This window comes from Camelus bactrianus, chromosome X (genome assembly GCF_048773025.1).
Source record: "Camelus bactrianus isolate YW-2024 breed Bactrian camel chromosome X, ASM4877302v1, whole genome shotgun sequence".
NCBI lineage: Eukaryota > Metazoa > Chordata > Mammalia > Artiodactyla > Camelidae > Camelus > Camelus bactrianus.
The window spans coordinates 7,361,208-7,376,091 of record NC_133575.1 but is presented as its reverse complement, the minus strand read 5'-3'; the positions used below and the strand labels follow the sequence as shown (position 1 = coordinate 7,376,091).

Below are 14,884 nucleotides of genomic sequence, written 5' to 3'. Positions count from 1 at the left end.
TCCTTTTCACAAGAGGAATTTAAAGGTTTTACTCTGAAAATCTAGAGATTTCTAAAATGTGTATTAGTCTAATTTCACCTGTTAGAAGTGGCCCGATATTTTTCCCCTTTGACGTTTCCTAATGAGTTCCAGAAAACCATTTCTAAAGATGTTAAGGCCATACTTGTCCGAAATCCAGTGAGGTTTATGCTCAGCACTGAACATCTCCTTTGGCGGTTGAATTCAAGTCAAATGAAAAGAGTAAGTTTTTAGAAATACTTAGAAACTGTTTACAGACTGCTGAGGAACATTTCACGGACACATAGTCCAATTTCTAATTGTGTATGTAATTAAATCCCTTTAATGTTTATACATATGTGACAAGAACGAAATAATAAATTACCCATTTCACCTCACCCCTTCTGTGAAATGCTGTAACAGTATTATGCCATAAAACTTAGCAGGGGGACTTTTTACTGGGCATGGCTAACCAAGCACTCTGGAGAAAAGAGCCAACCCATTTGTGTTATCATGAACTCTTCTGGGGAATGAGTACATGTAACTGCATTTCTAGAAAGGACAGATAGACTGTGCACCCAGTTGCAACTTACACCGGGCTGTGGCTCTTTCTTGGTAGCAGATCCAAGCACTAATACAGCTGGGAGCCCTGTGCTGACTTAGCTCTCAGGATGAGAACAGAACATGAGTGCTGGCCTCCTCCACTTCTATTTGACTTTCTAACTGTTCTTTCATTGGCTGTAAAGGATCATAAAGTCAGAGTCTGTCAAAGAGAAGCCGCAAAATTGCCCTTGGAATAGGAGATGCAGTGGGTTAGCAACTCCCTATGATCAAGGCTCTGTTCTTCTGTCTTACTTGGGTAACTTCGCTTCCCATCCTCCCCTTTCTGCCCCCAAAATACTTAGGACAGTTGTGGGCACACTAGACAGTAGAGAAATACAATCCATTCTTGTTTTTCACGGAAGTTCTGTTGTGTAGAGTCCCCAGGAATACTGGCTAATACTGAACCCTTGCTCTTTGCACGCACACACATACTCACACACACACCCCTCACATGGATTATAATCTTAAATTGTAAAAATAAATCAGCCTGGTAGATTCTATTTTCTTTATTTTATAAACAAGAGAAGGAGGTTTGCACGTGTTCAGTGACTTGCCTAAGGTGGCTTCACTAAGAGATGCCACAGCTGGGGACTCAGTCCCCACCCACCTGGCCGCAGAGCCGCCACCTCTGGGCACTGCATCCTCTAGGTCTGTGAGAGCTGAGACAAGAAGGCGGAGGATGTCCTTGTTCAACCGCAGCTGGGTGCTGGCCGGGTGACTCAGATTTTTGTCCATGCTCTGAGCACATCTGCAAATAGATGTGCAAATGCCACAGGTATTAATGTGGAGGTCACCAGTGAATTTTAAAATGTTAGCGAGTAGGCAAATTTGCAAACACAGAATCTGCGAATAGTGAGGCTTCTCCATATCATTTGTGAGGAGGTCGCCTGTTAAAAGCAGCATCAGGAGTGCCTGCAAACACCCTTTCCACATCTCTTGGCTGATTCCTCTTCATCCCTCGAAAGACTTGTCAGAATTCCTGCCTGATCATGACCACTAAGGAAAAGGACCCTCCTCTCAGCCACCTTCTATCACATTATCCTCCATGATTTCCTTTATATGCTTGTCACGATCTGAAATCTTTATTTATTTCTCGGCTTCTTGAGCCTGTTCCCCTGCACTTACATGTTAAACTGTGTGATGATGGGAAAGTTGTCTCTCTTGGATCCCAAGGTATGTCCAGTACGTGGAATGCTGTCTGAGACACTGTGGGAGCTGAGTTGCTGTTGTTCGAATGAATAAACAAATGGAGAGGAGAATGGGTCAGCAGTTGTGTGTGGCTCTTTCAAAGCAAAGGCTGCGGGGCTTTCTAAGAACCGTCATGCCTGGAGCGTGTGTGACATCAGCTGCAGCAGCTCGCAGCCTCCAAAAGGTGTTTGTTAGGGCCTAAAAAAAGGTACGATCATAACTCCTGAAAGAAGAAACCAACTCTGAACTGAGATTGGATCTAACCTTAGAAGAATGGCTTTAGAGTATTTTGCAAAGAGATGAAGTTAATACTAAGGACTGGAAGATAATTATAGGGGGTTAGGGCCGAGGTGATGTATTTCAAGACCAACACAGAGGTGAGGTGAGAGTGACTCTGAGTTTCTCATCATGAGGGGCTGATGTGCTATTTACGCATGAGTGTGATTGAGATGAGGAAAAAAAAAGTAGCAGTGAGGAGCCTAGAATAGGAACAGGGTCCAATTTTCAGCTATATTTTGTCCTGAGATGTCAAGGGCTCTCTAGGATAAGTGCCCCATTTGCATGTGGTCCAGAGGTGGTTACAGCAGTCGCTGCCACTGGCCATCATCCCTAATATCTCTATTCGTCTTGCCTTTAGGTTAAGGACCAAGAAGGAGACTTAAGACACAAAGGTAGAAGTGGAGGTTGGTGAAAGAAGGTTTGGCGGTTGTTTCTTGACTCCTTAGTTTGGCCCTCCTCAGAGCACTTCTGTCAGCCTTAGTGGTTTCTGAATCAAAAGATGTGAATCAGAAATGAAAGCTGAAATCATAACCAGGAGCTGCCAGCTCCCAGACGAGAGCTGGGAGCTAGGAACATCTGAGCACACTGCAAGTAACCAATAAACCCTGCCGTATTTGAGTTAATAGCCCGTATAAGAAATGAAGTCCAATCAAATCATTTGCTTTTTTTTTTAAGTGACATATGAAACAGCCAAACTCTGGAAAACTTCTTTGTAGTGGAAGGATTTTAGAAATAGAGGAGAGCATTCAACTCCTTTTATTGTACCTTTTGGAACAGAAGTAGGCTAAAGTTCGAAAAATTTGGAAGCTTCATCAAAGTGGAAAAAGAGATTCAACTTTCCTGGTTTCTCCAAGACAAGTCAACTCTGTCTTCTTTGAAAGATCTAAAGAAAATACTTGGCCTGAAATTAACAGATCATGTTCCCAAATTTCTGGAAATTTATATTTTGGGATGATGGTGGCTGTGGTATCAGCTTTCTCCAAACATATTTTGGTTCAACAGAGTAGAGTTCAGTCTACTTTTTTTTTTTTTTTTTTGTAAAACATACCTATTCGTCATAAATATCAAATAGTCAGAATTTGGATTGAATTGAACCCCATATCATGATGGCAACTGAGACACTTTGCCTACGATAGAGTAACCTAAATCCCAATGATTTTGAGAGTGAAGTGGATCCCAGACTCAGTTGTAATCTGTTAACAAAACTACTTCTGGGTGCAGACAGTACCATCTCTGGTTTGTCTCTGGCTTCATAATGTCCTTTTTTTTCTCATGTATTATTTCATGTATTTACCACCACAATCCCACATGGCTGGGAGAGTGGAGAGTATTCACCTCATTTTACAAAATAGGAAAATGTAGAAATGGAGATACTCCTTGACTTTCTCGGTAGCATCCTATGCGCAGAGCTGGTATTCCACGCCTCATTTTGTGGCACCTCCTTTAGAATTTCTAGTGGGGCCTCCTCCAGTTTAGTCAGAACCAGAATATCTTCAAGCGCAGAATATGGTGGCAACAACATCAAAGCCTGAGGACCTCACAGATGGTCAGCTGATTTCTGACAAAGTGCTAAGACAGTTCATAGGAGGAAAGAATAATCTTTTCAATGGTACTTTGACAACTGGATAGCCATAAATATAAGGGTGAAGTTGGACCCCTGATTCTTACTGTACACAAAACTTAATTCAAAATGGCTCGGAGACATGAATGTGAGAGGGAAACAGGCATGAAGCTTCATGAGCTTGGACTGGGTTTCTTAGCTCTGACACCAAAAGTGACGCTAGAAGAAGAGATAAATTAGACTTCATCATAATGTAAAACTTTGGTGCTTCAAAAATCATCAAGAAAATGAAAAGACAGCCTACCAAATAGGAGAAAATATTTGCAAATCACCTATCTCATGAAGGACTTGTATCCAGAATGTATAAAGAAATCATGCCATTCAATTGTGTAAGACAGATGGCCCAGTTACAAAATGAGCAGAGGATCTGAAGAGTCACATATACAAATCAGGTACACAAATGGCCGATAAGCACATGAAAAAGTGCTCAGCATCATTAGTCATCAAGGAAATGCAAATCAAAACCACAATGAGATACCACTCCACACCCATTAGGATGAATTTAAAAAAAAACAGACAGTATTATGTGTTGACAAGGATGTGGAGAAGTTGGAAGCCTCACAGACTTCTTGTTAGAATATAAACTGATGCAGCCCCTTTGGAAAACAGTTTGGTAGTTCCTCAGAAAGTTAAACACAGAGTCGACATGTGACCCAGCAACTCTACTCTTGTACTCCAGAAGAGTGAATACATATGTACACAGAAAAATTTACACATAAATGTTCATATAGTAGCCAAAAAATAGAAACAACCCAAATGTCCATCTACTAGAGAACGGATAAACAGAATGTGGTATATCACTAAAATGGAATATTACCTGGCATAAAGAGGAATAAAGTACTGATACATACTACAATACGGAGGAATCTTGAAAACATCATGCTAGGTGAAATAAGCCAGACCCAAAGGCTCATATATTGTTTGATTCCATTTCTATGAAACGTCCAGAACAGGCAAACCCATAAAGAGAGAGAACATAGACTAGTGGTCCCCTAAGCCTTGAAATGGGGTGGGTAGTGAGAATGTGGAGTTACTGAAAGTGGCTGTGGAAATTCTTTGGGGGATATGGAAAATTTCCTCAGATTAGATTGTGATGATGATTATAGAACTCTGAATACACTAAACCCCACAAAACTCTACACTTTATTTTTTATTTATTTATATTTATCATAGTATAGTCAGTTTACAATGTTGTGTCAGTTTCTGGTGTACAGCATCATGTTTCAGCCATACACATGTACATACAATATTCCTTTTCATATTTTTTTTATTATAGATTACTACAAGATACTGAATATAGTTCCCTGTGCTGTACAGAAGAAACATGTTGTTTATCTATTCTGTGTATACTAATTAGTATCTGCACATCTTGAACTCCCATTTTATCCCTTTCCACCTCCTTTCCCTCCTGGTAACCATGAGTTTGTTTTCTATGTCTGTGAGTCTCTTTCTGTTTTGTAAATAAGTTCATTTGTGTCTTTTTTTTTTTTTTTTAAGATTCCACATATAAGTGATATCATATGGTATTTTTCTTTCTCTTTCTGGCTTATTTCACTTAGAAGGACGATCTCCAGGTCCATCCATATTGCTGCCAGTGGCATAATTTTATTCTTTTTTATTAATGTTAGTGGACATTTAGGTTGCTTCCATGTCTTGGCTGTTGTAAATAGTGCTGCTATGAACTTTGGGGTGCAGGTGTCTTTTCAAGTTAGAGTTCCCCCAGATAAATGCCCAGAAGTGGGGTTGCTGGGTCATATGGTAAGTCTATTTTTAGTGTTTTGAGGAATCTCCATACTGTTTTCCATAATGCCTGCACCAGACTACATTCCCACCAACAGCGTAGAAGGGTTCTCTTTTCTCCACAGCCTCTCCAGCATTTATCATTTATGGACTTTTGGATGATGGCCATTATGACTGGTGTGAAGTGATACCTCATTGTAGTTTTTTTGATTTGCATTTCTCTGATAAATAGCGATATTGAGCATTTTTTCATGTGCCTATTGGCCATTTGTATGTCTTCATTGGAGAATTGATTGTTTAGGTCTTCTGCCCATTTTTGGATTGGGTTCTTTGTTTTTTTATTGTTAAGTTGTCTGAGCTGTTTATATATTCTGGAAAGTAAGCTCTTATCTGTCACATCATTTGCAAATATTTTCTCCCATTCTGTAGGTTGTCTTTTTGTTTTGCTTATGGTTTCCTTTGCTTTGCAAAAGTCTTACAAGTTTAATTAGATCCCATTTGTTTATTTTTGCTTTTATTTCTGTTACCTGGGTAGACTGCCCTAGGAGAACATTGCTAAGATTTATGTCAGAAAATGTTCTGCCTATGCTTTCTTCTAGGAGGCTTTTAGTGTCTTGTCTTATATTTAAGTCTTTAGGCCATTTTGAGTTTATTTTTGTATATGGTGTGAGGGAGTGTTCTAACTTCATTGAGTTACATGCAGCTATCCAGTTTTTGCAACACCAGGTGCTGAAGAGACTGTCTCTTCCCCATTGTTTATTCTTGCCTCCTTTGTTGAGGATTAATTGACCATAAGTGTGTAGGTTTATTTCTGGGCTCTCAGTTCTGTTCCATTGATCCATGTGTCTTGTCTTTTTGCCAGTACCATACTGTTTTGATTACTGTAGCTCTGTAGTATTGTCTGAAGTCTGGGAGGGTTATTCCTTCAGCTTCATTATTTTTCTTCAGTATTGCTTTGGCAATTCTGGGTCTTTTGTGATTCCATATAAATTTTAGGATTATTTGTTCTAGTTCTGTGAAAAATGTCCTGGGTAACCTGATGGGGATCGCATTACATCTGTAGATTGCTTTGGGTACTATGACCTTTTTAACAATGTTAATTCTTTCAGTCCAAGAGCATAGGATATCTTTCCATTTCTTTAAATCATCTTTAATTCCCTTAATCAGTGTTTTGTAGTTCTCTGTGTGTAAGTCTTTCACCTCCTTGGTCAGATTTATTCCTAAGTATTTTGTTTTTTTGCATGTGATTTTAAAATGGGTTGTTTCTTTACCTTCCTTTTCTGATATTTCATTGTTAGTTTAAAGAAATGCAACTGATTTCTGTAAAAACCGTGCACTTTAAATGGGTGAATTTTATGATATGTGAAGTACATTTCAATAGACTGTAAAAATAATGAACATCCTCCCCCTTAAATAGTTAAGACTTACTTTTGTATCTACACAGTCCTAGAAAACCAATAAACCCAATACCTGCATATTGAGTACTTGCAGTATATCGTGATAGCTACTTGCTTCATTACATTTTACCTTGTCTCTTCTTGGAAGGTTATTTTCACTATCCATTCATTTACCAAATATCTTTGAATGCCTGTTCTGTGCCAGATACGGCGCCAGGTGCTTGGAATAGATGCCTCATTTCATACAACAGCCAAATGTCCCTACCCTCATGGAGCTTGCATCCTGTTGGGTTTGCTGCGACTGTATGCTCAAGTACTCCTTAGCTGTTAGGACTCATTCTTGGGAGGTACCTTTCAAGTATAGGATGCTATTTTCCAGAAATTTTACTTTCTCCATCATATTGTGTCTGTAGTTTCAATATGATCCCATCCTTCTTACAGCTTGGTTGTAGTCAGTTGTTAAATTCAGTATGAGGTCAAAAGGCATGACAAGAAATTTCTGGAGAGTAGTAGAGTGTCAAGTAAATATTTCCATAGATAGCTCTACTGATCCTAGAAGCCTCAAGGGGAACTAGAAATGGTGACATAAAAGTAATGGGAAACAGACACACATTACTATATATAAAAGAGATAAACAACAAGGACCAGTAGGTAGCACAGGGAACTATGTTCAGTTTCTTGTCATAACATATTATGGAAAAGAATCTGAAAAGAAAATTATACATGTATGTATATAGTATAACTGTATATAGTATAGCTGAATCACTTTGCTGTACCCTTGAAACTAACATTTTAAATCAACTACACTTCAATAAATTTAAAAAAAAATTTTTTTAATTAAAAAAAAGTAATGGTAAGAGAAACTGAGCCAAGTGATTAAGTTCCTTGAGTTCTATGTTCTGTACTTGTCCATCAGTTCATTTTAAATTTTTTCTTTTGTTCATTAAACATTTAGCAATTATGCCTGGGTACTAATCTGACACAGGCATGATCTCATGGTTAGCTAGAAATGACCAGTGACCATCTTCTTCTCAATAAGAAGATATCTTGAGTAGTTTCTCTGCCATATCTTATTGACCAGGAATAAAACTTAAGGAATCCTGGCCTCTGGAAACAGGACATGATTTCTCTGAACAACCATCAATGAATTTTTATCCTGAACTCCTGACCCTGCTTTCCAGTTTATCTCATTCATAAAGGGTGAAATTACTGCAGTTAAATAATGTATCCCAAATCAAAAGAGTTTAATGAGTGGGCCATGTCTCCTTCCTGAGTTATGCTGGAGTAATCAATACTGTTGTCATTCTTTGTAACACTACAGCTTCTCCTGTGCTGTGTTAAAATGATAAAACTCATGTATGCTATCTCCAGTTCCCACAGCTCTCTGTAATTTCTGGGTTTCTGTTTGTGAATAAGCATTTCAGAATTGTCACGGTGTGGAGGAAATAGCATGTACAGAGTACTTCCCAAGCCTAGTTGCCAAACATGAGCTAATTGTCACCCTCCCTTACATACTATGAGTCTTCAAAACTTCAAATACAAGGCATTCTATAATGATCTACCTTTCCAGGAGAATGGCATGCTTTCATTGTAGAACCTTGGTCTTTCAGAAGTATACCAGAAATGAGATTTAAAATTATGTCATAAGATTAATAAAATATTCAACCATCCTCTTCCTGGTGAATGTTTTTATAGTGACTGAATACAAAGTTTATGCCTGTATATAAAAGAAAAGTTAAATAAATGTGATGTAATCTTGTAATCTTCCTTTTGGAAAATTTGTCCAAAAGATATTGATAATAATCTATTCTCCATAAAAGAATAATATTAGTTTTTTTTAAATTTTTTATATTTAACAGGCTAAAATTGCACTTCCCTTCAAAACGTAAAAGCAAGAATTGCAAATAGGTTTCGAATGTCAATTTTCCATTAATTGGTACTAGCTATGTATATGGTATGTTAAAGATTCTGAGGTTGAGTCTGACTTGGAAGAAAAGACTGCTATCATTAGATAATAAATGTTTTCCAGGAATGCAAGATAGGGAGTAGACATGTTAAGTCCTGTATTTCCCATCCTTGCATAATTGGAAGAAGAGTTAACATTTAAAATATCTTTTCATCACAGGTACAGAGAACAAACTAGTGGTTACTAGTGGGGAGAGGTAAGGTGAGATAGGGGATTAAGAAGTACAAACTAGTATATATAAAATAAATAAGCTACATGGATATATTGTACAACACAGGGAATATAGGCAACATTTAATAATAACTATAAATAGAATATAACCTTTAAGAATTGTGAACTGCTATGTTGTACACCTGAAAATTCTATAGTAGTTTACATCAACTATACCTCATTAAATTCTTTAAAATAAAATATCTTTTCAGCAGTTACCAGAAATATGCTAGTCTACATTTAAAAAGAGCATTTAACTGAAAACAAAAGCCAAATTAATGCTCCCTATTTTCTGTCTCCCATAGGTCAATGCATCGCGTCAAGAAGCCAAATTGATGGAGGAGTGCGATCTTCTTATTGAGATCATTCAGCAAAGACGACAAATTATTGGAACCAAGATCAAAGAAGGGAAGGTATGATTTCTAGGGCAGAAGATTTCATAGACTCTCCTTGGAGAAAATATACTGCCATGGTTTCAGTAGCTTAGGAAATATTGAGTGCCCCCTTTTTCTATATTTTCTATCGTTTCCTCTGAAGTCTTTAAGATGTAGTTCAAAGCCCCTTGGTTGGCCATTTTTTCCTCCACCTTTTTCTTTGTTTTATGGTCTCTTGTGCACACCTATAATACAAAGGCTACTCCATTGCCCAACCCCAGGGCCCAGCATGGCACTCTGGTCTGTTACAGCCAATGTTTTCCATCCCTCCTCTCTGTAAGAAGTTGGATTCCATAGAGGAAGAGTTCATTTCTTATTTATTGCTCTCTCCTATTTAATACTGTGTTAACCTGCATGAATCAAACTTTATATGGATACAAATTATGAAGTGCTTTCCCAAGCCCTTGAGGGAATTCAGATAGGTGTAATTTCATGGGGGCGAAGCTCCTGTAGTTTCACTATACCATACACCCCTTTGTGGCTGTATTAATAGTACCTCTTTTCTAATGTTGTATGTTTAAAATTCCTACGGTTTTATAGTAAACTATTTTCAAAGAGCAATTCATAGATTTATATTATATTCTTTATGGCCATCTTATTTATTCAGAATTCATTCAGAAATGTTGATAACTTTGAATCTATCACTTTATTCTGCTTTTAAATGAGTCATAGTTTTATTGAAATACTTGTGATCCATTTTGTGTTACCCATTTCTCTGCCACCCTCAAAAGATAATTGGTAAGTGTTTAAAAATAGAAACATTCATTTGAGATCCAATAAATTCATGAATTTCAGTGATTGCTCATAACTGTAATGAACTATGTATAATTAAAGGCAGGTGGCAAGTATGAGGTAGTACACAGACATTACAACAGCTAATACATGTCTTCTCTTTCTTCTTCAAAATTTTAAAGGTGTATAATGTTTTCAATTCCTTTGTCTATATAGATCGAAAAATATTTAGACATGAACATTTCGATGGTGATCAGAAAAGATAAATCAAATAGTTCTTGAAGCTGTTCCAGTGGATTATCAAATTAATGTGATATTATTCCCTGGCCAAGGGCTGACTCAGATGTGTTGAACAGCTACTTTTCCCCACATACACATTGTACTGCGTGTCAGCCTGGAATCTGTCCAGGATCTATTTCTTCCTCCGTCATCATGCCCCACAAGTGTGTATCTCTTAATACCTGACATCTTCCAGGTTCTGAGACACATGAGAGCCTGAAAACAGCTGTAATGAATGGTTGATATATGCACATGGAAAGTAATTTGTTGCCTTTGTGCAGTGATCAGTTCTCAGTACTCATATTACTTCCTTATTTCTCCTGTAACAAATTACCACGAACTTGGTGGCTTAACACAGATTTATTATCTGACCTTCTGGAGGTCAGAAGTCAAAAACTGGTCTCAGTTGGGCTAAAGTCAAGATTTCAGCAGTGCTGCTTGTTTCTAGAGATTCTAGGGCAGAATTCATTTCTTGCCTTTTCTGGCTTTTAGAAGCCACCCACATTCCTTGGCTCCTGGTTTCTTCATCACATTGCTCTGATCGTTGCTTCCATCCTCAGATTTCTTTCTGTGACACAAACTCTCCTGTTTCTCTCATAAGGACTCTTGTAATGACATTGGGACCATCCAGATAATCCAGGATAATATCCCCCATCTCAAGATCTTTATCTTAATCATATCTGCAAAGCCCCTTTTGTCATGAAGGTTAACGTATTTTTAAAACTTCTGGGATTAGGATGTGGGCATCTTTGGGGGGCTGTTATTCAGCCTGCAGTGACTCTCCACCACCACTTCCTGGCCAGTGTGTCTTCTTTTCCCTTACTTAACTTCCCAGCGTGAGGGTTCCCCTCATGAGCTAGATCAAAGCAGTGAAGGGGTGTCCCCAGCTCCAGCCATAGTGATGCATGGGCTTCATGCTTTGGTGCAACCATTCTACCCCAGTGCAACATAGGGAACATAGTAAAATACAAAAGCAAAGAGACTTAGCTGGGCCCAAAACCAGGGAAACATCTCCATGGGCCAGAAGTGGAACCAAAATACAAAGCCATGATGGTGGCTAAGACACAGGCTCCTGGGACCTGGTCTGGGAGAGATGAAAGCAGGTCCACCTTCAACTCCTCTGGATAAACAGTTCTGGAAGTATTGGGGTAAAGGAAGTAGAAGTGTTCCAGATAATACGGGAGGGTGAAATCAGGATCCTTGGTTAATGCCATGGGCTGCATAAGGCTTCTCAGTTCATTAAAAGGGACTGAAAAAAGATTATTGCCAACCTCCGCCTAGGGTCACAGCTTTTAACAGACTTCAGACCTGGGAGTCCGGAGCAAGTCAGTTGTTGGGTTGGAACCTGGCTCTGCACTGTTTCTGATACCCACACAAAACGGAAGCCCCCAAATGCAGAGGTAATATAAGACTCCTGAATGAGGACTTCCAAGGACAAGGTGAAGGTGACCACAAAACAGGCAGGGTAGGCTAAGCAAGGAGGGTGAGGGACAAAGACATCATTAATGACTTCTCCCCTTCAAAACTAAAAACTCAAACCACAATTCCAAAGTATATAAAGAAATCTTGATTTCCTGAAAATCCAGCCAACAAAATCCGCCAAGACATTTTCTCATCTCAGATGCAATTCAATTTACTAGAAAATATTAAAAAGATGTTCAAAGAGATAAATGAAGGAAGTAGCTTCTACTGTGAAAGAGCAAAAATTTGAAAAACCACAAGAGAAGGATATGAAATAAGAAAAATTAGATATAAAAATAACAAATTAGAAGTTTTAGAGGGAAAAATGTTGACACTGAAATTGCAAAGAAGACTCAGCTGCAAGGGAGTTTTGGAAACTTGAGTTTCAGCCTCCACGTGGGGGAAGATAATCTACACACAAGAATATGAAACTTGATCCATACTTCACACCATATACCAAAATTAAATGTAAAAAGATCATATGCCTAAAATGTAAAAGGTAAAAACTATAAAACTTCTAGGAGAAAGAAAACATGGGAGGAAATCTTGGTGACCTTGGGTTGGGCAAAGATTATATACAATGGCAAAAACATAAAAGAAGTATTTATAAATTATATAGGTCATTATAAATTGTATTTCGCCAGGAATAAAAACTTCCTGTCAAAAGGCACTCGTAGGAGAATGTAAAGATAAGCCACAAATTAGGAGAAAATATCTATAAATTACTTATTTAATAAAGTACTTATATCCAGAATATGTAACAAATTGTCAAAACTCACTAGTAAGGAAATAGATAGCCCCTTTACCACAATGAATAAGAGAATTGAATAGATACTTTACCAAAGAAGGTATATAGATGGCAAATAAGCACATGAAAAGATGCTCAAAATCATTAGTCATTAAGGAAATGCAAATTAAAACCTCAGTGAGATGCCACTTCTTACCTACTAAGATGGTTAAAATTGAAAAGGGGGACCATGCCAAGTGCTGGTGAGACTAGGGGAACTGGAAGTCTCACACAGTTTGTAAGAATAGAAACGGTGTGTTTTGGAAAACTGCAGTTTCTTCAGTAGTTAAACACACACTTCCAATTTGATCCAGCCATTCTAGGTTTTTACCAAGAGAAAGGAAAGCACAGGTTTATATAAGGCTTGGACATGAATTTTCATGTTAATATTAAGGGTAATAGCCCCTAAGAGAAATGACCCAGAGTCCATCAGCAGGTGAACAGATAAACGATTTGTGACATAACCATACAATGGGATATGAATCAGCCAACAAAAAGGAGCGAACTGTTGCTACATGCACCAACATGAATCTCAATTATGGTGAGTGAGAGAAGCCAGACAGCAAATAGTATGTACTGTATGAAGAGGAAAAGGGCCCCTTCTCTTCACTGCTTTTATGTACTGGAAATCTCCAAAAGTTAAGATAATTAACTTGAAGTTCAGTTGTTTGAACTAACAGTTTTGGGGTGGGAACCCTGCATATATCAAAAAGCATTTAAAATACATTTAGCATTTGTAAGGTGAAATAAACAGGAAAAAAAAAAAAACAACCAAAACTGATATAAATAGGCCTGTGTCCCCAGTGAAAGGAGATTCCAACCAACAGCGTATTTCCATGATGAGTATGGAGTGAATTCCAGAAATTGCAATGTGCAATCACACTTGTCAGGGAGAAAAAGAACAGTGCCAAGTTGGAAAATATTTTTAAGCAATATATATTAAAAAAGTGTTTTCTAATGAAGAAATTCGTATTTTGCTAAACATTCAGTGTCTGATTCTGAAGTGTGGTACCATTTAGGATAGTATTTCACAGAGTATGGTTCAAATCAGGGCCACCTGATCAGAATCATTTAAGTCAGCAAACTTTTTCCATAAAGGGCCAGATAATAAATATTGTCGGTTTTGCCGTATGGTCTCTGGTGTAACAGCTCACCGCTGCCCAGTGCTGTAGTGTGAAAGCAGCTGTGGGTGATTGATTCATAAACACGTGCACATGGCGGTGTCAGTAAAACTTTATTTGCACACACAGATTGTGCGCTGGACATGGTCTGCTCAGACCATAGTTTGTGAACAGCCAACTTAGAACAGTGTTTTTCTTTTTTCCCTTCCTTCTTTCTTTCTCTCTGCCTCTTTTTCTTTCTTCGTTCCTTTCTTTTCTTTTTTCTTTCCCACAGTTAGAAATGCATATACATCAAATGCAGCGCGCGCGCGCACTCGCACACACACACACACACACAAGAAATAAGTTTTACAAAACTAACTTGCCCTTTCTATCAGGAATGCCCTCTGCTACTTTCTTTTCTCCTCTTCTTTCTTATTTAGTTTTTTCATGCTAGTCCTGTCCATACTGATGATTCATCACCTGCAGATCAAAGCACATTCCTTGCTTGTTAAAATGCAGATTCCTGCTGTTCTGCCAATGACAACTCCTCACCTGGGATGTGGGAATGTGGACCCAAACATCTACGGCTTTTCTTTAAAAGATCCCCAGCTGATTCGTGTGCACAGCAAGTTTGAAAAGCTCTGATCTGGTGTATCAAATGGAATTGTGCACTGAACTAAAAGTAAAATTATGCCACAATCGTTTTCTGTAAAACATTTCTCTGTTTTCAGAGGAGGCTCTCATTTTGGCTTGTTGCAACTTATGAATGATGTAGGGCGGTTTTTTTTTTTCTTTTCTTTTCCTCATGTCACTTTTAATTTCCAATATCATGATAGAAGGGGAAGAAAATGAACTTTAAGCATTGTTATGTCTGTCATCTGTGGTCCCTACTAGGCATACCGAAAGGCCATGAAGTTATTCAGAAGGAATATTTGAACCTTATTTTTCTTTTGTTAGAATTGTATTTAATGTCTTCAATTCGGCCATGTAATTTAAAGCATTCTTTATGTTGGGTGATTAAATATTCCTTCTTCTGACAGTTTCTTAAGGACGTGTTCTAATATCTTGAATTGGACTGTATCCCTTT

General features: G+C 38.1%; 1 protein-coding gene across 7 annotated transcripts in view; it reads left to right on the top strand.

Annotated features, from left to right (window-relative positions):
• The window catches only part of MID1 (midline 1), a 559,519-nt gene that overhangs the window by 505,684 nt on the left and 38,951 nt on the right, over nt 1–14,884 (top strand). For all 7 annotated transcript variants that reach the window (XM_045525026.2, XM_045525025.2, XM_045525028.2 and 4 more), the window contains one exon: nt 9,307–9,414. In XM_045525026.2, the coding sequence (XP_045380982.1) occupies nt 9,307–9,414 (108 nt within the window). The remainder of the gene's footprint in view (nt 1–9,306; nt 9,415–14,884) is intronic.